The sequence below is a fragment of the Pyricularia oryzae genome, chromosome 1 (assembly GCF_000002495.2).
Source record: "Pyricularia oryzae 70-15 chromosome 1, whole genome shotgun sequence".
NCBI lineage: Eukaryota > Fungi > Ascomycota > Sordariomycetes > Magnaporthales > Pyriculariaceae > Pyricularia > Pyricularia oryzae.
In genome coordinates this window covers 5,516,906-5,540,997 of record NC_017844.1, presented here as the reverse complement: position 1 = coordinate 5,540,997, position 24,092 = coordinate 5,516,906, and the positions used below count along the sequence as shown (strand labels likewise).

Below are 24,092 nucleotides of genomic sequence, written 5' to 3'. Positions count from 1 at the left end.
CTCTCGGAGCACAAGGATGGACTTGTCAATGAGCCTAACTATGTTAGAGTTGCGCTATGTGACAAACCAAATGGAGGTCCGGAAATGCCTTGGGTTTCTCGGGGATGGTCGGCATCATACAAGGCATTCTCCTTGTGAAAGGAACATGAGCAGACAACCTTTGTATTCCTGAACGCTTGTCGATATTACATCGAGGAAATATATGCATACCTTCTAGGAGCTAGCTGAGTCACAGTGGAATGGTACCGACTCCAACCTACAGCGCAGGTCAAGACGTGGAAATCAGCCTTGACAGTGGAACGATCCGGCAATGGCACCGCAACTCACGAAATGGCACTTCAACATTGATTCCTATTTGAATCCATGGATCCCGAGGAATCCTAGTCACCGACTGCCATATCTGCTGGGACGCTTTCTTGGCCATCGACACCCAGACCGGCCTCAGCACGCGATTGGCAATCTCGTCTACATCTTTTGGGCCTTTCTTGGCGTCTTTACCTCGATATTGCTCATCTTGGCTGTGAATCACCATGTGGGTGAATTCCGCGCCCACAATGCGCCCATGATAGTAGCCAGTTTTGTAAGAAGCCGCCAACACCCAAAGCAGCATCAAGCCGACTAACAAACGACAGGGAGCCGCCGCAGTGCTGGAGTTCTACTCCATCGAGGCCCCCCTGGCCCAACCACGGAACGCCATCCTCGGCCAGGTCATCAGCGCCCTGGTCGGCACCATCGTCGCCACCATCTTTGGCGGTCCGGAGCGGCTGCTGCAGAGCACGTCCGACGACCCGACCCTCGGCTTCCGTTCCCTCGTGTACCGCTGGGCGGGCGGGGCTCTGGCGTGCGCGGCCGCGACGGCCTGCATGGCCCTGACCGGGACCGTCCACCCACCCGCGGGTGCCACGGCGCTGATGGCGGTCGTGGACGACCGCATCGTCGAGCTCGGCTGGTGGTACATACCAATAATGCTGCTGGGGTGCGCCTTGATGCTGGGTGTCGCGTTGCTGGTCAACAACGTCCAGCGCAGGTTCCCGGTCTACTGGTGGTCCCCCGAGGAGACGGGCTCCGCGTGGCGCAAGGACGTCAAGGAGCCCGAGGGCGAATCGCATGTGGAGATGGACTCGGCCAAGATCGAGATTGACCCGACGCAGGACGTCGAGTCGAGCTCTACGGATGCGGAGTGCGAGCAGTTCATTCTCATCGCCAGAGGGTTGGTAGAGGTGCCGAATCACGTGCATCTACTACCAGAGGAGAGGAATCTGCTAGAGGCCATCAGCCTCAGGATATAGGTGTTTGGGGACATGTACATAGCCATCGTTCACCATTAGAGCATAGTCAGGTCGTGTCAACTACGCGGCTTGCATAAGCGCTTACCGGTAGCGGAATACTGAATCAATACTGGCATCATGTGTAGTCCTGTAGTTCCTATCACTGTTGTACAGTTATGCCGTATCATGTAACCCGAAGCCATTGTTACAGTGGAGGCCCAAAAGGATCATTGCTAACCTTCCTCCTTTTTGGGTCCCGGGCGTCCACAACCGGCCCACCAAAGACGGAACCGTCGCCTTCGATTGTGGCCTTTTTGTTCTTCTTGCCAGGATCCCTTTCGTCGTCGCTGTCCGCACTGTTGAGGGCTCGCTCGCGCCGCGCCTTTTGCAACGCCACCAGGTCCGATCGGTCCGGGTCGCGGCACTTCTTGAGCCGCTTTGTCAGGGGCTTGAAGAGCTCCCCGGCCTCGTTGCTCCAGAAGCCGTCGTCGCGCTCCGGCAGCTCGTGGGACATCATGTCGGAGCAGCTCTGTATGACGGCCATGACCTTGTCGCGGACCTCTGCGCCAAAGATGCGCTCCCGCTCGGCCTCACGGTTCTTGGCCCGCGCTGCCTTGCTGCCGCTATTGTCGGGCACCGCCGCACTCGCGTCTTTCTTGGGGAGGTGTGCGCCGTTGACCTTGAAGCTCTCGTCGACCAGCCTCTCGGCCAGGGCTCGGTCGGCTAACGACAGGGCGGCCAGCATGATCTGGCTCGGCGTGTAGTGGAAGTAGGCGTCGGTGACGAGAGCGCTAAACTTGAGAATTTCCCTCGCCCGCGAGTGAGCCGCCTTGATGTGCTTCTCGTCCAGGTCCTCCAGCGCCTTGAGCTGCATGATGGCGCCCTCGAGCGCACGGTAGGGATGCCTCACGTCGAAAGCAAATCGGATGCCCTCGCAAAGCAGAAACTCGCCGGCCAGGATCTCCTCGACGGTGGTGCCCTTGATCTTCTCGGCGATCTTGCCCACCCGCATGTAGAAGCCCTCGGCCTTGGCGCCGAAGAAGAGGGCGGTTTTGATCATGGTGCTGGGCGGGTACGTCATGACGCTGTTGGTGACGTAGAAGCGCTTGAAAAACACGGCGGCCGTCGCCCGCTCCTCGGTGGGGAGCTCGAGGAATACCGCAGCCCGCAGGAGTTGTGTGGTGTAGAATGTGACCAGCTTTTGCTCCTCGTCTGCCGTCAGGAACTCGGGTATGGGGGTAGACGTGCCCTCGCCGCCATTGCGTGCGCTCAGTCGACCGGATATGCTGGCGGTGGCAAGCTGGTTCGTTTTTGACCGCAGCTCGGCGAGTTGTGAGGGCGAAAAGGACCACAGGCGGTACTGGGTGCTTTGCCGGTATCTAGAATCTTCGGTCGCCATGGTTGCTAAACAGATGGCCCGAGGGTGAATTGATGCGGGCAAAGCAGCAGTATCCCACGCTGAATCTGTCGACCTGGCGGGCGAGGAATCGAGGTGCAACTCAAGACTATCGGCCTTGTGTAGGTTTTCTGGTGTTTATCGAACAGGTTCAAGTCGCGTTCCGTGGTCGCATCAGATGCACTGCGCTAGCTCTCCACATTTTTTCCGGCCCCACCCGATAAGCATCTCGATAAGCGCTGTCACAAGCTGCCTTGGGCGTACGTCATTGCATCTGCTTGCCATGTGTTTTGGGATAGGTCTGAACTAGTACTGATCTTTACACAAGTCTGCACAATATTCGAGGCTTCCTGGGACAGTATGCTAATGAATTATAGGAGCAGAAGTTGTTACCATCAATTAATGGTTAATTACAGGAAACTGGACTGATCTAAACCAAGCTACGTAACAAGGAAAGGGACACTATATCTCCATAGAGCAAATCAAAGACAGAATGTAGGGTATAAGAAGAGAAAACACGACAGATGGAATATGCGTCCCAATCTACGGAGACCACCGACACTACAACCAAGTTCAAAAATAAACCAATTGCATCCCATGGCTTCTTACGCCGCCAGAACCCGTTCAATGTGCTTTTGGCACTCTGCGGGATCTTCAAACACGTGCCATGCGTCCTTGGGCACGTCTTCGAACGCTTCCTCGAACCTCTTGGGTTCGTTCTTGCTCTCAATCCCGATAGAAGTAATATCGGTGACTTTACGAATGAGGATAAGCTTGACCCACCCAGGGTTTCCACGGTATCTGATGAAAGAAACGTTAGCCGGTGAACAGTAACGGATGCGTGATCATATAGCAAACTCACATTTCGCCATAGGCTTCAGGATCACTCTGTGTGCTGTCCCCAATCAGGATCATCTTGCGCTTTGGGAGCCAGTCATGCACCTTCTGGAGCCTGGAAACCTTGTACTCCTCCGTCCCGAGCGTCAGGTTGCTGAGTAGGCCGCTGATGCTCATCCAGCTCTGATCCCGAAGAATCAGTTGCCCATGCGGAAAGTACATGTCCCTGAATGCGGTCAAAAACGGGTAGAGGTTGTAGGGACTGGCCGAGAGGTAGAACCAAGGGGCGGCGGGGGTTATCTTGTCCTGGATCCAGGCGTAAAGTTCCGGCATTCCTTGCACAGGCGTCGGCTCGTCGAGGAAGGTCTTGCGGAGGATGCCAATCGGATCAGACGTCTGGGTAATCTTGATGGTGTCGTCGACGTCAGAAACGACGGCCCAGCCCTCGGGCTCGGCGAAAAAGGTCTTCATGGTCAGTATGCCATCTGCACCCTCGGGAACCTGGGCCACAGTGTTGACCACTGTCCCGGGCGTGCTATCGGGAAGATGACGCAGGTCGCTGCTGATGCCGTTCCTACCACCCGGACCGAGCCTGAGACGCTGCTGGCCCCTATGCAGCGCGACGACCTCGCGCCCAGGCAAAATGTCCTGCAGGAATGGCATCAGGCGCTGCTCGAGGATCTCAATGCCCTCGTCGGTCTCGTTGAGACCAATGGTCCGCGCGACCGCCTGCACAGCGTCAAAGGGCGTGACGCTGGGCTTCTGGTCCATGGCAACGGCGACGAACTCTGCAGTCCAACGGCCGCTGGCCTCATCCCGAAAGGCGACATTGTCGAGCAGCCAGACGGTGTCCTCTGCTGTGATGGGTCGAGGCTTGGGGTTCCTATTGCCCAGAAACGACAAGATATTGCCCAGGCTGAATCCGCGCGAGCTAGAGCTCACACGTTTGGACGACTTGGAAAGGTCTGGGAGCGACGACTCGGCCTTGGGAAAGCCGCATTGCTCGCGAGTTTTGCGCTGCATCTCGTCGCAGTATGCTCTTTGTCGGGGAACAGACCCTGAATTGTGATGAGAACTGGTGTGGTCCGCCATGCTGCTGTTGTTACCTAGGCAAACGGGAAATGGAGTCTATAACCGAAAATCTAGTGTTGTTGGGATTTGGCTGTCAGGTGAGGCCAGTAGTCAAGGGGTAGCAGCTGTTAAAGACCAATTGCAACAATGTCTTGGATAGGGTGCGAGTCGCTTGACAACAAAGTCAGCTGTCGGGTAGGGCGGCGAATGAATAAAGCTTTGAGATCTGGTGGTTTGCGCTTTGAGAAAAGACAACTTTTGGATGGGTAAGTAAAGAGGTATGTATGCGTTCAGAGTGGCGACAAGTTGGAGGCCCTGGGCTTTTGATGTTACTATGGGGTAGGCAGCAGTACAGCCGACTTTGCATTGATACTACATAGGGCTGTCTTGGCCTGCACACCCCGCAAATATGGCAAGTCGAACCTGCAGTGACTGTTGGACCTGGCAGGGTTTAGGCTCGACTCTAATTGCCATGAGCAATCCAGAAGAAAAATACTCTCAGGAATCAGGATGATGCCAGAGCCCGAAGGGCAGCGAAACATCTTCTCCACTTCATATTGCACTGGTCTTGGGAGGCGTCATGATGAACAAGCCAATAGTCCACGCCGGAGCTGCATGTCGATCCTCGGTTGGGCAGAAGGTCAATTGCTGCATGCGATCACTGGCAGCAGCCGGACGCCTGATTTCTCAAAGACGATTAACCAGACCAACTTCAGTTGACAGAACAACGGCGCAAATGTTTCTGGTTGTCTGGTCGGTAGTCGAGCTCTCAGCTAGCCTCGTGAGCTGCACGAGTGTCGTCATCTGACAGGCAGCCAAGCCGCTGCGATGCACTGAAGGGCAGCAGACTTGGATTGCTGACGAGCGACAGCTGGTTGCCGGTTGGCTGGCTGCGATTGGCATCTCATCACGTGACTGGCAAAGATTAACCTCGCACGTGATTAGACCGTACGGTCTGTCGCTTACTACAGTACGGGTAAGTGGCTGTGGCTGATGCCTGAGGATTGTCCAGCCGCTTAAACAATCAAACAGTCTTCAGGAGAATACGAGCCACCAACCAGTTGTCAAGTCGTGCCTGGGTGGATTAGCGGGTCGACGCGGGACTGCTGCAGGCACATGTTTCCCTGGTCGATGCAGCAGCGACATGAGTGGCTTGAAACGGCTCACAACAGGCAGCGCCAAAATGACATGGCGATCAACAACCAGCCATATTGAGCGTGGCTGTGGATGGTTAATTGAATGGATGCCGCAGTCAATTCTTGGTAGGACACCAGCAGCACTTCGTCAATTGTCACTGCCGTCACGGATACGTCAGGCTACGTGGGCCAGGGTACGACACACGCGCACTCACACTGGGTGCGCCCGTCCGGCCTGAGACACGAAATCCCGGGGTCTGTCGGAGATCGGACGCTCGCCGGTAATACTCCACCGTCGTAAGGAGTTTTGGGTCCGCATTGTCGAAGCTCGACCGAGTGTTAATTGGGGATTACTGACGAAGGAACAATATCTGAGATAATCATGACTGGCTTGACTGGACAATTAGGTTGTCTATAATTAACAAGATTCCCACGATTATGCACCGTGACACAGTGACAGGAGATGCATCGATATTTGGTGATGACTTGGTTGCAGTAAGGTTTGCGCTGCTCTTGGTCAGTGCTCGGCAATTGACCAGCAAGACCAGATGAACCTAACAAATATCATGACTGAGAGATCAATGCCTCTGTACCGTACAGACTGGACAAAAGCGGCACGGCATCTGCCGTGGTGTGGCATCCATTCGTGTGGCTCAGCGACGCGGTTAACCAGCGATTGGCGATGAGTGTCAGAGACTGAAACTGAATGTCAATGGATCGATCAAAGACCTGAGAGAAGTTGCTATACCGTACATGCAAGTGCCTGACGCCGTACAGTACAGTATTTACTATAACCGGCCAAATTCGTGTTTGGCACAGATCCACAGGCTTTGTTTTACAGAGTCAGTGCACGCAACCGATACAGACAGTATTGGGGGCTGAGTTCTTCCAGTGGACCAGTCAAGAGCCTGGAGCCTTGGCCGTCAATCAGAGAACGGGATGAGCACTTGACCGAGAGCTTGGTGTGTTTGAGATGGGACGAAGCTTCTTTACTGCAACTCGATGACATGCTGGGCATTTACAGTAGCTATAGGTGCCTAAACAATAATACCGCGTGAGGAAATTTAGGAGATTTCCCCATCACTAGTCTTGCGCGTCAGAGTGGTCTAGTAACCCATACGCTCGTGACATAATAACGCTGGCAACATAATATCGAGTTTTTCGATCGACTTGGTCGGCTCCAAGTAGGCTAGTAAGTCGTGATGGTGAGCTTACAGTCCAGAAGCTTGGCGGTTTACTGTATCCTCGGAATAGGAAAGGCTTGGCAACATGACGCAGAACTCAAGGCTAGGAACAAAAGAGGAAAGAAGAAATAAACGAGAGAGAAAACGCCGGCAGAGACGAATTGCGACGGCGAATCAATCCAAACCTATACCATGTAAGTTTGGAGAGGCTGCGATACGGAGGCAATATCTATTGGAAGCTAGCTCATCTCGATTCTTGGAGTTGGCGGGTGCTGGACCTGCTAATTTTAGGCTATTCTAGAGCCGGAGAAAAGCCTGCGACTCGATAGCGTGGCTGGCCTGCAGGTGGCGGCCTGGTCCCGTCGAACGAATGGCCAAGAGACATCGATTTGTTCCCCAAGAGTCTGGGCAACAGGCACAATTTGTCGCATTCTGATCATCGATTGGTCTTGGTTATGGAACGGGGCAATTGTGCAAGAATTCATCGACGTACCCTAGCATGAAGAATCCTACTTTCGAACGTGAATCTGCCTTTTGTCTTGGGAACAAACAATCCGATCATTCCCCCATTCGCGCACACCCTAACGTCGGAGCAGGGTGAACTAGCCGACAATCGGCTGGCCAAGAGGCCCTTGCTGCACTTGGGTATTTTTCTTGAAGCTCTATACTCAAGACATGGAGCATGTGGTCAGCTACGGATATGTAGGGCACCTCAGTAGGCATCCACTGAAGAAATGTATGCCGAATCATGCGATTTTGGACCTTAGGCCCGTCCCTTGTGCGTCTGCCTCTAGGCGACCGATGGAGGGGACGATAGTAAGCCGCGTCGCCGCTTGAGAGACAATGCGCGCTTAGTCTCCATTTCGTAATCCAACAGTCAACGGTGGTCGTTCGAAAATTAAATAATACGGACGGGATGCCTTTGTGTTGGTCATGTTTTGTTTCCTTTTCAGTTTTGCGCCCAGTTTTGCATGCTTCTTTCTTTTGCAGTTTACCCGCCCCGTTTCCTGCTGCCGCTAGAGTAAACCCACCACAGAACACACACGACCGACAATTGTTGACAACACACCAACCCCATTGACGGACGGACAGTCGTATCATTTCGGCGCCGAATTTACCAGAAAGAGACCACAAAGATTGGAGTCGCAATTCTCCGTCGCATTGCCCCTCACCACCCTCAGCTCGCTCTGGTTCCCCAGGCGCATACAAGCTCACCTGCAGCAAGAGAGGCTCCCCACATTGACAGGACCTGCCTGATTTCGACCATTTTGTGCCTCGCCATTTATTTCTCCTATCGCTCATAACTTTATCGGCACGTTGCCCCCCTTGGCTGTGCGTTCGGTTTGTGGGTTCGCTTGGCGGTTTGGATTCGCGTTACATTCGCCGCGGTGCTAGCAGCTAGTGCCACACATCTTTCAGCGTTCCTGGCACAGATCCAGTTCCAGACCCTTTTTTTATCATACGGGTAGATAGGTTCCCAGTCGCGCTGCAAGTAACTCGCGGGGACCCCTGAAATTTACCAGACAAGCCAACATTTGCCCCCCGGCCCAGAATAACCTTGATCCCGACAAGCGAGGTGGAGTTGGCGAGACGAGCGCAAACACAGACAAGAGAGGATTAAGGTATATAGGAAGAGGAACCCAAAACGTCCTGCAACGTGCAAAAGGGTCGGTCGGGCCAGCCTTTGCAAGTCTGAAAAAGAAAAAGTCAGTTTTTGTCACTGCAGAGGCCAGACACGGGAAGAAAGTAAGAAGAAATTGGGTCATCGACTTCCTTGGCACCATCCCAACTTTCCTGAGCAAAAATTGACAGGGACATCCCATAATCGCCCTTGATCCGAAATAACAACAACCACTCACTCGCTATCTTTTACTTTATTGCACTTCGCCACTTCCCGCTGTGCGGTTGACGGCATTGAACCGACCACCCCATCCCTGCCGCCTTTTGCAGACTTGTTCGGTGCAAAAAGACCGGTCCCGGCCACTCACTTCTAGTCAACCCCAACCTCCACCAACCTCTTGGCCGATTGCTTTGTTCGACGGAACCACCAACAACGCCCGTCTTAAAAAGCGTCCCAAGCGATCGTTACCCCTCTTTCTTGTTGCATTCGCTAATGAGCTGCTATCGATTATTGAATTGATTGACTTGCTCTTGTCTTGGCAACACCATTCTTTACTGCACATACAGCACATACAAAGTACCGCCTCTGGCCGACGAACCTACGACCTTTCCTCACGGTCAACGATAGCGTTGTCCATTATTCCAGATTATGAAGATTTCCACTCCAGGCAAGATGAACTTGACAAAAAAGTTTGACCGTGCCTTTCAATGGGCTGGCGAGAAGATGGGCGGCGAGGCCAAGACCAACTTGGGGGACGACTTTAAGATGTTGGAGATGGAGATGGCCCTGAGATTTGATGGTAAGTTTCGTCTTGTTTTTTTTGTTTTTTTTTTACCGCGAACAACGCTAACGATATTCACAGGCATGGAGCGTCTGCAAAGGTCAATGAATGCCTACGTCAAGTGGCTTGGCCGCCGCGACACGTTTGAGGACAAGGAAAAGGGCCTTGCGGGTGGATATCTAGGTCGAACGATGGTGAGCCACGGAGAAGACTTTGAGAGCGACTCGGATTTTGGAAACTGCTTGATAGGTGAGATTTGCCACGGTACTGTTCTCTGTCGATGCCCTACTAACTTGTCGATGAAGCCCTGGGACGCGCCAATGAAAACTGTGCCGCATATCAGGAGCAGCTCGTCGCCGATGCCACTACTGTATGGCTCGAGTCTCTAGAGCGAAGCTTGGCTACAATGAAGGACTACCAGGTACGTTCTGCATCTTTGGTGCGTATCAAGTTCTGTATACTAACACGATGATGCATCAGGCCGCCCGCAAGAAGCTCGAGAACCGTCGACTGGCGTACGATGCGAGCATGACCAAGCTGTCAAAGGCGAGGCGCGATGATTACCGTATCGAGGAGGAAGTCCGCTCGGCCAAGGCCAAGTACGAAGAGACAACCGAGGACGTATGCAGGCGCATGCAGGACATCAAGGATGCCGAGGCGGACTCGACGCGCGACCTGACGGGGTTCCTCGACGCGGAGCTCGAATACCACGAGCGCTGTGCCGAGGAGCTCCGCCGCACACGAGAGAACTGGGCTGGCGCAAATGTGCAAGGTTCCCCGTCGCGAAGCATGCATGGTGGCTTTGGAAGGCCCGGTGCGGCTGCCCTTTCGGTCAGGAGCCGTTCGAGCACGAACCAGTCGCTTGGCGAGAGGCTGTCGCGCACAAACACTAGCGGCAGCACGGGCAACTCTAGCGTCCAGAACTACACGTACGAGGAGCACGAGCCCGCGCCACCGGTTCGCATGCCCACAATCCGCTCGGCGTCGCGCATATCGGCCAACGGTGCCGCCCCTGACATCCCAGCCCGGCCTGGCGTGGCGCGTAGCAACACGTTCCAGGGCGGCGCCACGATTGAGCGCAACACGCAGTCGCTGTCGGGGTCCAGCACCCCGAGCGGCTACCAGCCGAGCTTCCAGCAGCAGCAAAACGCGGCGGCCACCATGTCGGCCAACATCGGCTCGCTGCGTGGTCAACTTCGTCCCGTCAGCCGCATAGTGACGCAGCCGCGGGAGGACAATGTGTTTGCCGACGGGTACGACGACGACACGACCAGCAGCGGCGACAGCCCAAAGTGGAGCGGAGACAGGAGTTCGTCGCCCGCAACAAGCTACGGCAGCGGTGCTTCGCAGACCACGAGTACGCTGGGCAGCCGCAAGGCACCGCCACCTCCACCCAGCCGATCCAAGAAGCCGCCGCCACCTGTGCCGGCAAAGCGAGAGGTGCTCTACTAGACGCTCGAGCTTTGAGGTTTTTCTAGTATGTTGTTTGATTGAGGCATCGATGAGGACGTTCGCGGGGCCTCGTTTTTTTGTATCACGGCGGGATTTCTTAGGGTTTTGGGAGACTATTAAGGACGGACAAATTGATAAAATGGGTATCTGAGTCTGCTAATGGCTTCAAGGACTGGGTCCATGGCGTTGGTGGAAAAGAGCGTTTCGTTGCATCTGCCTGGATGGCAGGTAGCTAGCTTGAGTGTAGAATGCATTACGTTTCACTATAGCTTGTACGGTTCGTCCCTTGTGGTGAGGAACTTGACAGCACTTTGCCAAGACATCCGAAAGCTGTAGGTGTGTACTGGAGCTTGGCAAGTCCATCAATTTCCACACATGGGGTTCTGTCGAGACTGCCTTTGCTAAGGAGGCCATAGTCACTAAAACATGTACTACCCTGGAATGAAATGGAGCGGAGAGAGCAGACGTGCCAAAAGACGGGGAGCAGCCTGCAAAGCTGCAGTGCAGTATCCCCATGACAAGCAAGGGACGGCCTGCGTGCATGACCGGGCATGCCATTTCATTTTCTGGCACGTAAGCAAGCCCGTCTCCTGCCACGCGGCGCATAAAGATCGGGCTGTCAGCCACAGGGAGCTCGAGCGCTAAAGATGCCCGCATCGCCCACTCGGGGATCGACATTGTGGATGGGCAAGTAATGTAGATATAAGCCAGGTACCCCCCCATTTTGCCGCAACTCTTGTTTTCGCAGCATTTTTTTTTTTTTTGCCACTTATAACGACGTGGCACAGGGGGAAAGGAAAGGGCATGCACATGAAACATCGTATTCCACGACGGAGTGAGATGCGGCACGTAAATAGGTGCGTGGCATGTCGTACGCTTTGGGCGTGCCTTGACCGAAAGAGGGAATTGCGTCTGATATGAGCACCAGCAAAATCCCCGTTAAGCTGTACTCGAGATGAGGTGAAGTGGTGCAGATGGGAGATGGATTGAAGCTAGTCGGGCAGAGGATTCGTCACGCGAACAGCAACACCCAGGCTCTGATTTTTGCGTCTCCCTGGATTGACAGGCCGGGGGGCACATTGAGATGTAGATTTGCTATATTATCTCCTGGGATCCGTGCTTGATTTTCGGCAGGGCTTTTGGACCTGCACCCCCCCATCTGCCCTCGTCAGATTCTCCCCACGGTACGGCAAAAAAAAAAAAGATCATGCGGCCCACCACACTCGTTCTCCCCTTGGCGGTCTTGGCAGGGTCTGTCACTGCGAGACTGACAAGGCCAGAGGGCCGCGGGCTGCAGAGTCGCGAGGCCCCCCAGGACATCACCCCAAACAGGGACTCGAGCGCGTACCGCAGCGTCGCCTATGTGACCAACTGGAGCATATACGGCGCCAAGTTTCTGCCGGAGCAGATTGCAGTGGACAGCATCTCGCACGTCCAGTATGCGTTTGCGGATATTCTTGCCAACGGCACCGTGTAAGTGGGCCCTCTCTCTTCTTTTTTGTACAAGTCGATGAGGTTCCATTCTGACAAGGACCACTCACAACAAACAGAGTCTCGTCCGACGCGTGGGCAGATACGCAAAAGCAGTTTGGCAACGGCACCCAAGGCGGCAACTCGAGTGACGCACATGGGCTCGTGGAGCAGCTGTACAAGATCAAGCAGGCGAACCGCAACGTCAAGATGCTGCTCTCGATCGGTGGCTACACGTGGTCGCCCAAGTTCGTGCCGGTGGCGGCGGACGCGGGCAAGCGAGCGGCGTTTGTCTCGTCGGCCGTGGCGCTCATGGGCGACTGGGGAATGGACGGCCTCGACGTGGACTGGGAGTATCCGGACACGGCCGAGACCAACAAGAACTGCGTGCTCCTCCTGCAGGAGCTGCGGAGGGGCCTGGACGACTACTCGCAGCAGCACACGGGCAGCCAGTACAAGTTCTCGCTGAGCATGCCGGCGCCGGCGGGGCCGACGCACTACGCGGCGTTTGACTTCAAGGCCATGGACGCCAGCCTGGACTTTTGGTCCATCATGGCCTTTGACTTTGCCGGGTCCTGGGACAACACGACGGGCCACCAGGCCAACGTCTACCCGGGGCCGGACCTCACCACCAAGGCGAGCATCGACGTGGCCGTGTCCGACTACGTCAAGGCGGGCGTGGCTCCGGGCAAGATCAACCTCGGACTGCCGCTGTACGGGCGCTCGTTCGACAAGACCACGGGGCTGGGCAAGGGCTACACGGCGTCGACGGCGGGCAGCCTCGAGGGCCAGGCGGGGATATGGATCTACAAGGACCTGCCGCGGGCCGGGGCCACGGTGCTCTACGACGACGTGGCCAAGGCGTCGTACACCATGGACAACTCGACGGGCCAGCTGATATCGTACGACGACCTCAAGTCGGTGCAGTTCAAGTCGGACTACGTCAAGCAGAAGCAGATTGGGGGCGTCATGTTTTGGGAGTCGTCGCAGGACAGGCCGGGCAGCGACAGCATCGTGAGGACCATGGCGAGGTCCCTGGGGAAGCTGGAGAGCGCGCAGAACTGGCTCTCCTACCCGGGGTCGCAGTATGCCAACATTAAGAATAATATGGGCCAAGCTGTTTGAGACGCTGGGTGGTCAGGCCGGGTGGTCAGGCTGGGCGGTCCAGGCATTTTGGTGGCTGTGCATGCAGCATGTATCTAACGTTTGACACTTTACCTAGTCTTTTAGCTTGAATCTACTTTTTGCACCGAGTGCCATGAATGCCTTTGTTTGTCATACTGTCAGTCGTCTACTGTTGCCTTTGTTGGCAGTTGGCCAAGTCAGGCATTGTCCTGGATATCGTGGGCCAAGCAACAAAGAACCTAGTATCAAACAGAATGAAGGTGTACTGGCCCGTATATCATGGTCTTTGTCGAAAGGACATTGTTGCCAGCCCCTGAGGCTGGATTTAAACACTGTTGATCCAGATAGGATTACTATCGAGTTTGAATTTCATTTCTTTCATATAACTTTTCGAGCTTCACACACGCAGTAAATCAAATCAGTTCGGATACACAAACAAACCACACAATGGCAACCCAACGAAAAAGTCAAGGCAAGGGCTGGCACCTGATTAGGCAACGAGCTTCGAATATCATGCGGCGAATCACCAAACGACAAGGCCTGCAGAAACATGCCGAAAAGACGCAGAGAGAGGCAGTGAATAGCCCTCTACAAGAGGACGCGGTTGTTTTAGAGACCCCTGAAACCCAGGTCCCTGCTATAGGTTCAAGGCTGCCCTCCCAAAACAACAACTCTACCAGTCTTGGCACCTGGCTAGATGCTTTTGAGCAAACCCAGAGCCTATACCCTTGGCTGGCCAGGGGCAGCAGCTTTATCAATGACAATGAGACGCCGTTGCAGGTGAGCAATGACACTCTAGAGCTGGACTCGGAGAACATCTACGCGAACCTTCCACGCAACCGAAGGGGCTTGATAGTGAACTCGGACCTTGCAGACAGCTTTCAATTTTTCAAAAGACGAGCTGACCAATACACGGTGAGAGCAGCCCTCAGCTCACGGCGCAGCTCACGGCGCAGCTCCTCGAGGGGCAGTACCAGCACAGGCCATGACCAACTGGACGTTTGCCTGTCGTCTCCGCTTCTATGTTCGTCCGCGGGAAGGCGCCTCGAGGCTCTGGCGGATGAACTCTTGCTCTCGCTTGGTGTTGGCCCATCTCCAATTGTGTCAAAGCACGAGAGCCGAGACGGAGAGGAATCGCAGACAAGCCTCGCGCAGGATCCAGAGCCTTGTGCGCAGTTCGAGGGGTTTTCGAACCGCTTCAGCTTCAGAAAACCGGCCTCGATAAAATCCATCATTTCTTCATTGTCGCCCACCCAAACTTCTCACACGGGACGCGAGGACTCGGCTAGGGTAGACTTTACATTCTTTCCAGAGCTCCGACGGTGGGTGCACAAGCATGGGTCGTCATCGGACAGGTCGGCGTCCACACAGCATCCTCACGCAAAGTGCGGAATTTGCAAGGTTAGCAACTTGGAAAGTCACGAGCTGGGAAGGTCCGACAGCAGCACAGCCGGCGAGACCGAGACGGCCACGGTGCTGCCGTGCGGTCACATGTTTGGCAAGGACTGCCTTGCACTGTGGCGCACCGCCAACAAAGGCGGCTTCTCCTGCCCGACGTGCAGATCCACACTAATCTTTAGCAGTTGCAAACACGCCATCCCGGGACTCGTCGTGGGCAAGACGGCAGACGTCCCGCTGACCAGCCCAGAGGGGGGCCGCATCCCGACGTACTGCAACGATTGCCGCCTGTCCAAGATACGAGACGGCTGCGTCGAGCTGGCGAGGCTCATCTACGACGACTTTGAGTACACCGAGGCCGAGTGCCGGCGTGCTGCCTGGCACATGGTCCCGCTTGCGGTGGAGGCGGCGCAGCGGGCGACCGTCGAGCGGGTTATGGGGAGTTGGGGGTGGGGGAACACCGAGATGCTTGTTTGACTTGGGACCGTTGGAAAAGAAAAGTTGACTTCCGGAAAGGGAAAAAATATAGCCTAGACTAGAACCATTGGAGTATTCATTCTGGGCCTTGTCGGCTGATAATGATGACATCAACCTTGCATCGGCCAATTGAAAAACCAGTCGAATAAAAATCCCCGCACGGTGAGTGTGGAAGAAGAGAAACGACGGCTTGGTCGCATGTCAATTCATCTGAACCGGTCGGAGACCAAGATCACGGCCGGTGCCTTTTTTTTTCTTTTCTTTTTTTAACAACCATCCGGACACCAGGGACCGAGTACGGCCATGAGTCACTTTGCAACTCGCGAATGAATTGCATACATAAAGCCTCGTAGAGATCAAGACTCAAGAGACAAGAATCTTCAAAATCTCACTCGCAATAATTTCAATCATACTGTTGCTTCACCAAAATGGCTGCATACGGGGACTTTCATCTTGTATACTGGCCAAGCATCCCCGGTCGAGCCGAGCACATCCGGCTCGCGCTGGAACTGGTGGGCGCCACGTACACCGACACCGCACACCAGGAAAACGCCATGGACCTGATGTTTTCTCTGATGCGCAACGAAAACAACAAGCTGATCGCGGGCGTCGACTGCAGCACCAGCCCGCCGTACTATGCGACGCCGGCCCTGCGGCACGGGCAGCTGCTGCTCAGCCAGACGCCCAACATCCTCATGTACCTGGGGGAGCGGTTCCCGGCGCAGCTGGTGCCCGAGGGCTGCAGCAAGTGGATCGTCAACGGGCTCGTGCTGACGGCGCTGGACGGGCTCAGCAACGAGCCGCACGACTGCCACCACCCCGTCTCGTCGAGCCTGTACTACGAGGACCAAAAGGCCGAGGCCCTGCGCAAGTCGCGCGAGTACGTCAAGGTCAGGCTCCCGCTGTTCCTCGACTACTTTCAGCGCGTGCTCGACTCCGAGTCCAGCGGCGACGGGCCCTGGCTCCACCGCGGCCGCCTGACCTGCGCGGACCTGGTGCTCTTTCAGTGCCTGGACGGCGTCATGTTCATGTTCCCCAAGGCCATGGACAAGTTCAAACAGTCGGGCAGGTACGACGGTCTGTGGCGGCTCTACGAGGCGGTCAGGGAGACGGACAGGATCAAAAAGTTTCTGGAGAGCGAGAGGAGGCAAAAGTACTCGAATGGCATTTATCGCTACTATGAGGAGTTGGATATTGTGGAGTAGGAGGGGCTTTTGATGGGCTTTGACGTCACGAGAGGTCTTTACGCGGCATGGAACTGCCTAGTACATACTATACTACTATACTGTAGTGGTGCACAATACGCGATAAGCAAGGTTCCATCGTTCTCTTGTTCTTGTTGGCATCTTGGAGTCATCCTGGTCAAGCACATGTCTGAGTGTGGCTGTTTGTATCTCGTTGCTACCCTACGCAGAATATCGCCATTTCCCCGCCGGCCAACTTCCTCGGCTTGCTCGTGATGCCTACTACTACTACTGCTACTACAGATTTCTTGTTTAGGGAGCCCCCCAAGCGGGGAACCCCTGCCAATGGTCCCACACCCCGCAAGAAATTCTACTTGGCGACGGCGGACCGTGGACATGTACTGCCTGCACCTAGAACTAGTCCCATCGGTAATAGTCAAAATCCCCCACCAACAGCACAAAGTCGGTCCGTTCTCTCATTGACAGCCGGTAGTGGGAAAGCCACGACCCAGGGGCACATACGGGTGCGCTAAACCAAACTGGACCTCCAACAGTAGTCAGCCGGCTATACTAGGCTGCTAGCCCTCACGCCTGTGAAACCGTGACAGGGACGTCCCTCGGGGGCGCCACGCCATGCCCTTTTTTTTTTTTTTTTTTTTTCTCCTGCCGGCGTTCTCTAACCACTCTGGAATTGATTCAATCAATCTAGACCTCGCAGGGCAATCTATCGACAGCGCCAATTGACACCGGCTGCCTAGTTGGGCAGCTTAGCCACTGATCAGTAATGAAAGGGAGAAAAGGGGGGAGACGATTGATTTGGCCCCGTCATTGGCTGAGGTGCACTACTCGTCACACGCGATACCTCAGCCAGCCCTCGGACATGATATCCTTTGCCGGAGTTGGATCGGCGTACGACGTATTAAGGTGGTATCGTGCCTCCTCCACTTTCGATACGGCTTCCTGATCTGCTCGTTGACTCTGCTGTTTTTTTTTTCTTGTACTGCAAGCAATGAATCACATCGGTATCTGGGGGCCCGACAAAGTCCCCGCAACGCGTTTTCTGCTGTAACCCTCGGTTCGGGCTGGCACAAGTTTTTTCCTGATTGTTCCTGACAAGCCCACTTGCTTGATCTTGGCTGCTTTGTTGCAATATTTACTTTTACAGTCCTTTGCCGGTCTGTCCACCTGCTCGCCCGCTTTTTCTACCTCTACCCAGCTCGCCGGGTAGCCACACACTTGTTATACAGCGTTTTCAACGGCAAAAAAAACGTCAGTCAGAAAACAATGAAGTTCAACAGTGGTCTCCTCGCCGGCGCTGCCGTCCTGGTTGCCGGTGTCGCCACGGCCCAGGACTGCATCAGCGTCGCGCTGTCGGCCATCCCGTCGTGCGCGCAGCCGTGCTTCCTCAACGGCGCCCCGACCATTGGCTGCTCCGGCACCGACTTCAAGTGCCAGTGCCAGCAGCAGGCCAAGATGTTTGCCGCCGTCGAGAGCTGCGTGCAAAAGAGCTGCCCAGAGTCTGAGTTCCAAAAGACCATTGACGGATCTGACAAGGGTGAGTTGGTCTGCCGGCAAGAATGCGCAAATACGTCGCATGCATACAAACAAAAATGTACTAACACAAAGACAGTCTGCACGTGCGCTTCTGGAGGTCCCGCTTCAAACAACGCCGGGGGCGCCGGAAATACCGTCAACCCGTCCAGCTTCATCCCAGGCCCGACGTCGACTGCTTCTCCCACCACCACCGTCGCAGCCCCGACCGGAACACCGTCTGGCCGACCCTCGGCGGTGCCCACTGCCGCCGCAAACATGGCCGCTGTGGAGTGCAGCATCGTGGTTGGTGCCGTGGGTGGTGCGCTTTGGGTAGCCCTTGGGCTGTGAGCATTGACGAGCCGAGGCGACTGTGGTTCTAGTTCTACATCTCAACCAAATCCAGAACATAAATCTTTTTCGAGCTGTACATATTTAGCACCCCAAGATTAATAATTAGTCAAGACCCAACCTAATTGAACGCATTCCGAGACTGCCGATCACTTGCACACGTAGGTGGTCAATTAAAAGAAGGACGGCAAATGCAGACCGGATGCGATGCCGCTTGGCGCAGAAGGGACGAAAAAGCTTCATGTCAACTACCGAACGGGGTGCCACTCGGGAATGTCGACGCGGTCTTTTGGGTGGACTGATCACTCTGGTTGGCCAGTTTATATTGGCGCACGGCTCCGATATGGACATGTCCTCATTGGGGCATATTGCTCAAGCCTTCATCTACATGATGCCGACCGGACAATTTATCCGCATGTCGACCTCGAATGCCGTTTGAGAAGCAGACATTCCCACATGATGTGCGGGATGAATGGATGGCTTTGTCGCCGAAGCACTAGGCCTAGATTGTACAACCGAGACTAGAAGTAGAACCATGTGCATGCTGTGTATGGGTCATGGGAGACTGACACTGGCGATGTGCTTGTCTATCCTTATAAACCGCTCATACCGCGCCAAGTCCTCTCGTAGCTTGCAGACCTGCACCCCAACTCATCTCACATCTCCATCTACAAAACAGCAAGCCATACAGACCATGCTGTTTCGCTCTCTCGTCGCCGCCGCGGCGGCTCTCCATGGCGTCGTCGGCCAGGAGCTCATGCGCTTCGGGTGCTCGCAGCTCGTGGTGGACCGCCTCGACCCCTTGGTCAACCCGGGCCAGCGGCCGTCGCCGCACATGCACCAGATCGTCGGCGGCAACTCGTTCAACGCGTCCATGGCGCCCGTCGAGTACGACCCGGCCAAGCTGTCGACCTGCACGAGCTGCACCTACTCGGAGGACTTTTCCAACTACTGGACCGCCAACGTCTACTTTCGCGCGCGGAACGGCAGCTTCAAGAGGGTTCCCCAGGTGCGTGCTCGACTGGCCATTGCTTGTTTGCCAGCGCGCTCCCCCAATCCAAAAAGACACTAACAGCATCCCACGAAAAACAGGTCGGCAACCTCGGCCTCAACATCAAGGGAGGCATCACCGTCTACTACATCCGGGGCTACCAGGCCTCGGCCCGGGTGACGGCCTTCAAGCCGGGCTTCCGCATGCTGGTCGGCGACCCGCTCAACAAAAAGGCCGCCACGCAGCAGCGCCAGTTGTGCTTCCGCTGCGAGGCCAACATGCAGCAGTCCCCCTTTGGCGGCGCGCCCTGCACCGGCGCCGACACCCAAGAGTTCCCCAAGCAGCCCTGCGGCGGCGGCTGGCGCGTCTCGCTGCACTTTCCCAGCTGCTGGGACGGCAAGAATGTCGATAGTCCGGACCACAAGAGTCATGTGTTGGTTTTTGTTCTCTTTCTTTTTCGTTGTCTTTTTTCCTTGTCTTTTTTCCTTGTCTTTTGCACTGACATGTTCCGATAAAACCAACACACGTCACCCCGTACCGTTAGTGCTTATCCCCAGCAGGGCACGTTTGAAAGCGGCGGCGCCTGCCCGTCGACCCACCCCGTCAAGATCCCGCAGCTCATGTACGAGGTCATGTTCGACACGCGCCAGTTCAACGACCGGTCGCTGTGGCCGACCGACGGCAGCCAGCCCTTCTTCTGGAGCAACGGCGAGCGCACGGGGCTCGGGAACCACGGCGACTACATCTTTGGCTGGAAGGGCGACGCCCTGCAGCGGGCCATGGACTCCAAGTGCGCCAACGACCGCTGCCCGGCCCTGCAGCGCCAGACGGACCAGCAGGCCCAGGCCTGCACCAAGGAGAGGGTCGTCAAGGAGGAGGTGGGCGACCAGTGGCTCGACGACATTCCGGGCCAGACGGCCGAGAACTACTTGTGAGTGGAGAAGGTGGTTGTCTGGTTGTGGGAACAAGGCGGTATTTTTTTGTTGAGCGGGGGTTAGTTAGTTGGGGCGCCTTTGTATTGTAAGCCAGAATTGCTCCGTCGGGACGGTCAGTCAAGTCAACTCAAGTCTGGGTCGTCAGGTTCCGAAAAAGGGGGAATGCATTTGCTATTGATTGGTCAATACACATCCTGCAACGTAACAAATGCAACGCAAAAGCCAGTGTCGACTAAAATTGCATGTCGATTCTTCTGCCACGAGATGCAAGCAACCCACCTCGACTGTCTTGTCCCGAAGCTTCGCCGAAGCTAAGCCTTTCCCCACGGGGGTAATCCCAGCCGCCTCCGCTCTCTCTCCGCAAAAAAGACCTCCATCCAGGGTTTTTTTGACTACATGACCCTCTGGTGCTCCGCATTCTTGACCAGACCGACGGGCTTTGGTGATGGATACCTCTTTGGAATGACTATTCCCGCAGGTCAAATAAAATCCATGTTGCAAATGTCTCATGGCCGATGGCCGGCCGACGTGGCCCCAGCCCGACAACCGGTGCTGTCCATGTCGGCATATATTTGGTAGCCTCTTTTCCCGTTCCCCCAGGTGTCAATGTCCTTCCATGTACCGCAAGCTCCTTGCCTGCTTTTCTCTCAGTGGCGACTTAAAACATGGACTCGTCAATCATTCACTGGTTAACGCTGGCCGGCGCCATCTTCAGTCCGGTCGTCGCGTCCCCGCTGGCCCCCACCGCACCCGGCCAGCAGCGATGCGCCGCCTTCTCCCAGACCCTGAGCATCCCCAACGTCACCGTGGTCTCGACTGCGCACTACCCCGGCCAGGGCAACGTCTCCGTCACGGGGCTGGTCGCGTCGTGCGCCGACAGCATCGGCACCAGCTTTGTCGCCCCGACGGACCTCTGCCGCATCATCGTCAACGTCGCCACCTCCCCGTCTAGCGAGGTGCGCCTCGAGGCGTGGCTGCCCGACTCGTGGAAGGGCCGCCTCCTCTCGACGGGCACGGGCGGCATCGGCGGCTGCATCGAGCACACGGCCCTGCAGATGGGTTCGAGCATGGGCTTCGCGGCGGTCGGCACCAACGCCGGGCACGACGGCAGCGCCGGGTTCGACTTCTTCCTCAACCACCCCGAGACCATTGTCGACTTTGGCCACCGTGCCATCCACGTCGAGGCCGTGGTCGGCAGGCAGCTGGCGGCGCAGTACTACGGCGCCGAGGCCGCGCACAGCTACTACGCCGGCTGCTCGACGGGCGGCAGGCAGGGCTTCACGTCGGCGCTGCTGTACCCCGAGGACTTTGACGGCGTGCTGCTGGGCGCCGCCGCCGTCGACTGGCTGCACATTGTCTCGAGCAAGGCCGTGCTGGCGCAGAGGCTGGGTTGGCCTGACCTGTCCTCGCCGCGCTACATCCCGCCTTCTTCCTGGCCCGCCATCGAGGCCGCCATGGTCAAGCAGCTTGATCCGCTCGACGGGGTGGTGGACGGCGTCATTGACCAGCCGCACTCGGTCGACTTTGACTTTGGCCTGCTCGGCTGCGCCAGCCCGACTCCCCTGCTCAACTCGACCGTCTGCCTCACCGAAGCGCAGGTCGAGGCCATCCGGTCCGTCTACCAGCCGGTGCAGTCTGCCTCTGGCCAAGACGTCTACCCGTCGTTTGACCTCGGGTCCGCGACGGGCGTCTTCAGCAGCAACCAGTTCCCCGCGGGCGTGGCGAACCTCACGTACCGCGTGCTGGACGACTACTGGCGCGGCGCCATCTACAACGATTCCACGTGGTCGTCGCAGCAGTTCAACCTGTCGCAGATGGACTTCGCCGTCGACCTGAACCCCGGTCTCATCAACTACGCCGGCGGCGTGTCGCACGACCTGTCCAAGTTCCGCGACCGCGGCGGAAAGGTCCTGACCTACCACGGAAGCTCCGACGTGACCGTGACGTCGGCGCTGGCGCTGCGCACCTATGACCGCGTCGCCGAGGCCCTGGGTAGCCTCGATGCCGCCTCGATGCAGGACTTTTACCGCCTCTTCTACGTGCCCGGCCACATGCACTGCAGCGGCGGCGCGGGGGCTTGGACCATGGGTCAGACGTCGGCGTTTAACCAGTTTGTCAAATTTGGTGGCGACGGCGAGTATGCCGACCGGCGACACAGCCTGCTCATGGCCATGGTTGCTTGGGTCGAGGACGGTGTCGCGCCGGATTACATGGTTGGAACCAAGTTTGTAAACGATGATGTTATATCCGGACAAGTGGCCGCCCAGCGAAGGCAGTGCCCGTGGCCGCACAGGTCAAAGTGGAATGGGGTAGGAGACACAAAGGAAGAGGGGAGCTGGGAGTGCGTCTTACCCGATGGAGCATAAACTCACCCTGAGACGGGACCAAGTAGTTCAGAATACCTTGCAAGACCGTAAAGATTGCCATCGTTATCGTTCAGACAGGCGTGTTTCTCCGTCCTGTACCAAGAATACATGCCTAGACACCAGTAAAGCACTCGTTACACAGTTCCGCTGATGCTCAATTCCCTAATCTCCTGTAACACCTGCTCCACCCTCGAGTCCAAATGCCCCTGTGCATATTGATCCCTAGTGTCCGCATCGAGGTACTGTTGTACTTGGGCCATGCGGCTATAAGCTTCCGCGCAGAACCGTAGCTGGATCTTGACGAGCGCCTCGAATGAGGGGTCAAGGTAGGGTACGCGCAGGTCTATGAGTTGCGGCAGTTCAGTGCACAACTGCTCGTTGAGTTGCTCGTAGGCTGCCCTCGACATGTCCATCTCCTTCTCCGTCCGCGGCAACTTGGTGACATCCTTGTCGGGCTTCTCTGCCAGCTTCTTGACCCTCGCGCGCAAGGCATCGTAGTCAAGAAGCTTGTGTCCCCTCTTCTTGATACATTCGTTGACGTCGGGGAAATAGTTGCAGAAGCGCGTGATGGGCTCGAGCACGGTGGTGCGGTAGGGACCGTCGAGAGCCTTGATGGTCTCGGCGTCGAGGTCTTCCACGGCCTGCTTGTAACTCCTGCTCACGCCGTCCTTGGCGCCAGAGTCGCCGTAGAAAGCGTCTATCGTCTCGGCGATGCGCATCTGAGAGGCCGTCATGGCGCGAAGAGAATCGAGGTAGCCCTTGGCTTCTTTTTGAAGGCGGTTGCTGGCGGCCTCCATTGTACGGAAGCGTCGCTCCTCGACTTCGTAGTCGCGATCGTTTGTTTTCTCGACATGGCCTGGCCAGGCGTCAATAAAGCTCATGGTGAAGGTACTTGGAGAAGGGGTCGCTACCAGTCTTCATCATCACCTGGGTTGTTGCCCGGTTGACATTCTTCTTGAAGCCTGCGAGACATGGTGTGTTAGTTCTGGCGATACCGGGGTGCATGTCCAACAACACAATCAATTCGAGATCAAGGGCTCGTACCTGCCCACGACATGACGGGCGACCTTGGCTCTGCCGAATCGCTGGTGTGTTGATGCCGATTACGAGTGCTCCGAATAGCTCTGGTCTGTAAACGCCGAAATGAGGGGCGCTGTAATCTTGGCGATCGTCTGCGTGGGTTATCGATGAGTCGCCAACGGTCGGTCTTCGATGCGGATGATGATGATCGGTAACGTTGTTGCGGCGGTTCGGGAGAGTTGGAATCAATTGTTTGTCGTTGTCAAGGTACGAAGCGGGATTGCATGCCACTTCTCTCCGCTAGCCAGACCCGCGGCCAGTGACGATTTGCTTGGCTCCACGCGTCAGCTGGAAGTTGCAACGCACGGCCCTGGTCGCTAGGTGTCGACTGGTTTCGTTTCACGGCAGGCGCATGAGCAGAGCCACTTGGGCTGATTCCCTTCTGACGTCAGCAGTCCCACCGGGCTGTGTGCAAGCTGTGGCTGTGGCTCACGCTCAA

At 56.2% G+C, this 24,092-nt stretch overlaps 11 protein-coding genes across 11 annotated transcripts; 8 read left to right on the top strand and 3 right to left on the bottom strand.

Moving 5' to 3' along the window:
- Positions 1 to 47: 47 nt before the first annotated feature.
- On the top strand, positions 48 to 1,496 carry MGG_13107 (uncharacterized protein). The gene is made up of 2 exons (XM_003710358.1): positions 48 to 580; positions 633 to 1,496. The coding sequence occupies exons 1-2, from the start codon at positions 311 to 313 to the stop codon at positions 1,287 to 1,289; spliced, it is 927 nt and encodes a 308-aa protein (XP_003710406.1). The 5' UTR covers positions 48 to 310; the 3' UTR covers positions 1,290 to 1,496.
- MGG_15176 (cyclin-H) lies at positions 1,330 to 2,821 on the bottom strand. The gene has a single exon (XM_003710357.1). It carries the CDS (start codon positions 2,665 to 2,667, stop codon positions 1,474 to 1,476), a length of 1,194 nt encoding a protein of 397 aa, XP_003710405.1. The 5' UTR covers positions 2,668 to 2,821; the 3' UTR covers positions 1,330 to 1,473.
- Positions 2,822 to 3,014: 193 nt separating this feature from the next.
- Positions 3,015 to 5,351, bottom strand: MGG_15175 (uncharacterized protein). The gene is made up of 2 exons (XM_003710356.1): positions 3,527 to 5,351; positions 3,015 to 3,465 (listed from the first exon to the last, which is right to left on the bottom strand). The coding sequence occupies exons 1-2, from the start codon at positions 4,591 to 4,593 to the stop codon at positions 3,270 to 3,272; spliced, it is 1,263 nt and encodes a 420-aa protein (XP_003710404.1). The 5' UTR covers positions 4,594 to 5,351; the 3' UTR covers positions 3,015 to 3,269.
- MGG_16394 (uncharacterized protein) lies at positions 5,156 to 6,852 on the top strand (the record flags this gene model as incomplete). The annotated part of the gene is made up of 4 exons (XM_003710355.1): positions 5,156 to 5,212; positions 5,384 to 5,548; positions 5,839 to 6,005; positions 6,309 to 6,852. 4 exons carry the CDS (start codon positions 5,156 to 5,158, stop codon positions 6,406 to 6,408), a joined length of 489 nt encoding a protein of 162 aa, XP_003710403.1. The 3' UTR covers positions 6,409 to 6,852.
- Positions 6,853 to 7,783: 931 nt separating this feature from the next.
- Positions 7,784 to 11,014, top strand: MGG_05534 (BAR domain-containing protein). The gene is made up of 4 exons (XM_003710354.1): positions 7,784 to 9,312; positions 9,376 to 9,543; positions 9,600 to 9,715; positions 9,775 to 11,014. The coding sequence occupies exons 1-4, from the start codon at positions 9,162 to 9,164 to the stop codon at positions 10,744 to 10,746; spliced, it is 1,407 nt and encodes a 468-aa protein (XP_003710402.1). The 5' UTR covers positions 7,784 to 9,161; the 3' UTR covers positions 10,747 to 11,014.
- Positions 11,015 to 11,953: 939 nt separating this feature from the next.
- Positions 11,954 to 13,341, top strand: MGG_05533 (chitinase 1; the record flags this gene model as incomplete). Its single annotated transcript, XM_003710353.1, has 2 exons — positions 11,954 to 12,219; positions 12,297 to 13,341. 2 exons carry the CDS (start codon positions 11,954 to 11,956, stop codon positions 13,339 to 13,341), a joined length of 1,311 nt encoding a protein of 436 aa, XP_003710401.1.
- A 447-nt stretch (positions 13,342 to 13,788) lies between these two features.
- MGG_05532 (uncharacterized protein) lies at positions 13,789 to 15,216 on the top strand (the record flags this gene model as incomplete). The annotated part of the gene is made up of 1 exon (XM_003710352.1): positions 13,789 to 15,216. One exon carries the CDS (start codon positions 13,789 to 13,791, stop codon positions 15,214 to 15,216), a length of 1,428 nt encoding a protein of 475 aa, XP_003710400.1.
- Positions 15,217 to 15,388: 172 nt separating this feature from the next.
- On the top strand, positions 15,389 to 16,624 carry MGG_13106 (uncharacterized protein). The gene has a single exon (XM_003710351.1). The coding sequence runs from the start codon at positions 15,645 to 15,647 to the stop codon at positions 16,419 to 16,421; it is 777 nt and encodes a 258-aa protein (XP_003710399.1). The 5' UTR covers positions 15,389 to 15,644; the 3' UTR covers positions 16,422 to 16,624.
- A 432-nt stretch (positions 16,625 to 17,056) lies between these two features.
- On the top strand, positions 17,057 to 18,426 carry MGG_05531 (uncharacterized protein). The gene is made up of 2 exons (XM_003710350.1): positions 17,057 to 17,955; positions 18,031 to 18,426. The coding sequence occupies exons 1-2, from the start codon at positions 17,685 to 17,687 to the stop codon at positions 18,279 to 18,281; spliced, it is 522 nt and encodes a 173-aa protein (XP_003710398.1). The 5' UTR covers positions 17,057 to 17,684; the 3' UTR covers positions 18,282 to 18,426.
- A 390-nt stretch (positions 18,427 to 18,816) lies between these two features.
- On the top strand, positions 18,817 to 20,207 carry MGG_05530 (uncharacterized protein; the record flags this gene model as incomplete). Its single annotated transcript, XM_003710349.1, has 3 exons — positions 18,817 to 19,290; positions 19,374 to 19,705; positions 19,817 to 20,207. The coding sequence occupies 3 exons, from the start codon at positions 18,817 to 18,819 to the stop codon at positions 20,205 to 20,207; spliced, it is 1,197 nt and encodes a 398-aa protein (XP_003710397.1).
- Positions 20,208 to 22,549: 2,342 nt separating this feature from the next.
- Positions 22,550 to 23,977, bottom strand: MGG_05528 (hob3). The gene is made up of 3 exons (XM_003710348.1): positions 23,618 to 23,977; positions 23,485 to 23,535; positions 22,550 to 23,429 (listed from the first exon to the last, which is right to left on the bottom strand). The coding sequence occupies exons 1-3, from the start codon at positions 23,628 to 23,630 to the stop codon at positions 22,708 to 22,710; spliced, it is 786 nt and encodes a 261-aa protein (XP_003710396.1). The 5' UTR covers positions 23,631 to 23,977; the 3' UTR covers positions 22,550 to 22,707.
- Between the last annotated feature and the right edge of the window lie 115 nt (positions 23,978 to 24,092).

Bases quoted from the DNA above. Each gene is read 5' to 3' on its own strand.
- MGG_13107 (XM_003710358.1), top strand. From the start codon at position 311: ATGGCACCGCAACTCACGAAATGGCACTTCAACATTGATTCCTATTTG. The intron at 581-632 runs GTAAGAAGCCGC...AACAAACGACAG, and splicing joins CCATGATAGTAGCCAGTTTT to GGAGCCGCCGCAGTGCTGGA.
- MGG_15176 (XM_003710357.1), bottom strand. From the start codon at position 2,667: ATGGCGACCGAAGATTCTAGATACCGGCAAAGCACCCAGTACCGCCTG.
- MGG_15175 (XM_003710356.1), bottom strand. From the start codon at position 4,593: ATGGCGGACCACACCAGTTCTCATCACAATTCAGGGTCTGTTCCCCGA. The intron at 3,466-3,526 runs GTGAGTTTGCTA...TTCTTTCATCAG, and splicing joins CCTGAAGCCTATGGCGAAAT to ATACCGTGGAAACCCTGGGT.
- MGG_05534 (XM_003710354.1), top strand. From the start codon at position 9,162: ATGAAGATTTCCACTCCAGGCAAGATGAACTTGACAAAAAAGTTTGAC. The intron at 9,313-9,375 runs GTAAGTTTCGTC...CGATATTCACAG, and splicing joins GATGGCCCTGAGATTTGATG to GCATGGAGCGTCTGCAAAGG. The intron at 9,716-9,774 runs GTACGTTCTGCA...ATGATGCATCAG, and splicing joins CTACAATGAAGGACTACCAG to GCCGCCCGCAAGAAGCTCGA.
- MGG_13106 (XM_003710351.1), top strand. From the start codon at position 15,645: ATGGCTGCATACGGGGACTTTCATCTTGTATACTGGCCAAGCATCCCC.
- MGG_05531 (XM_003710350.1), top strand. From the start codon at position 17,685: ATGAAGTTCAACAGTGGTCTCCTCGCCGGCGCTGCCGTCCTGGTTGCC. The intron at 17,956-18,030 runs GTGAGTTGGTCT...ACACAAAGACAG, and splicing joins CATTGACGGATCTGACAAGG to TCTGCACGTGCGCTTCTGGA.
- MGG_05528 (XM_003710348.1), bottom strand. The intron at 23,430-23,484 runs GTAGCGACCCCT...ACGCCTGGCCAG, and splicing joins CCAGGTGATGATGAAGACTG to GCCATGTCGAGAAAACAAAC.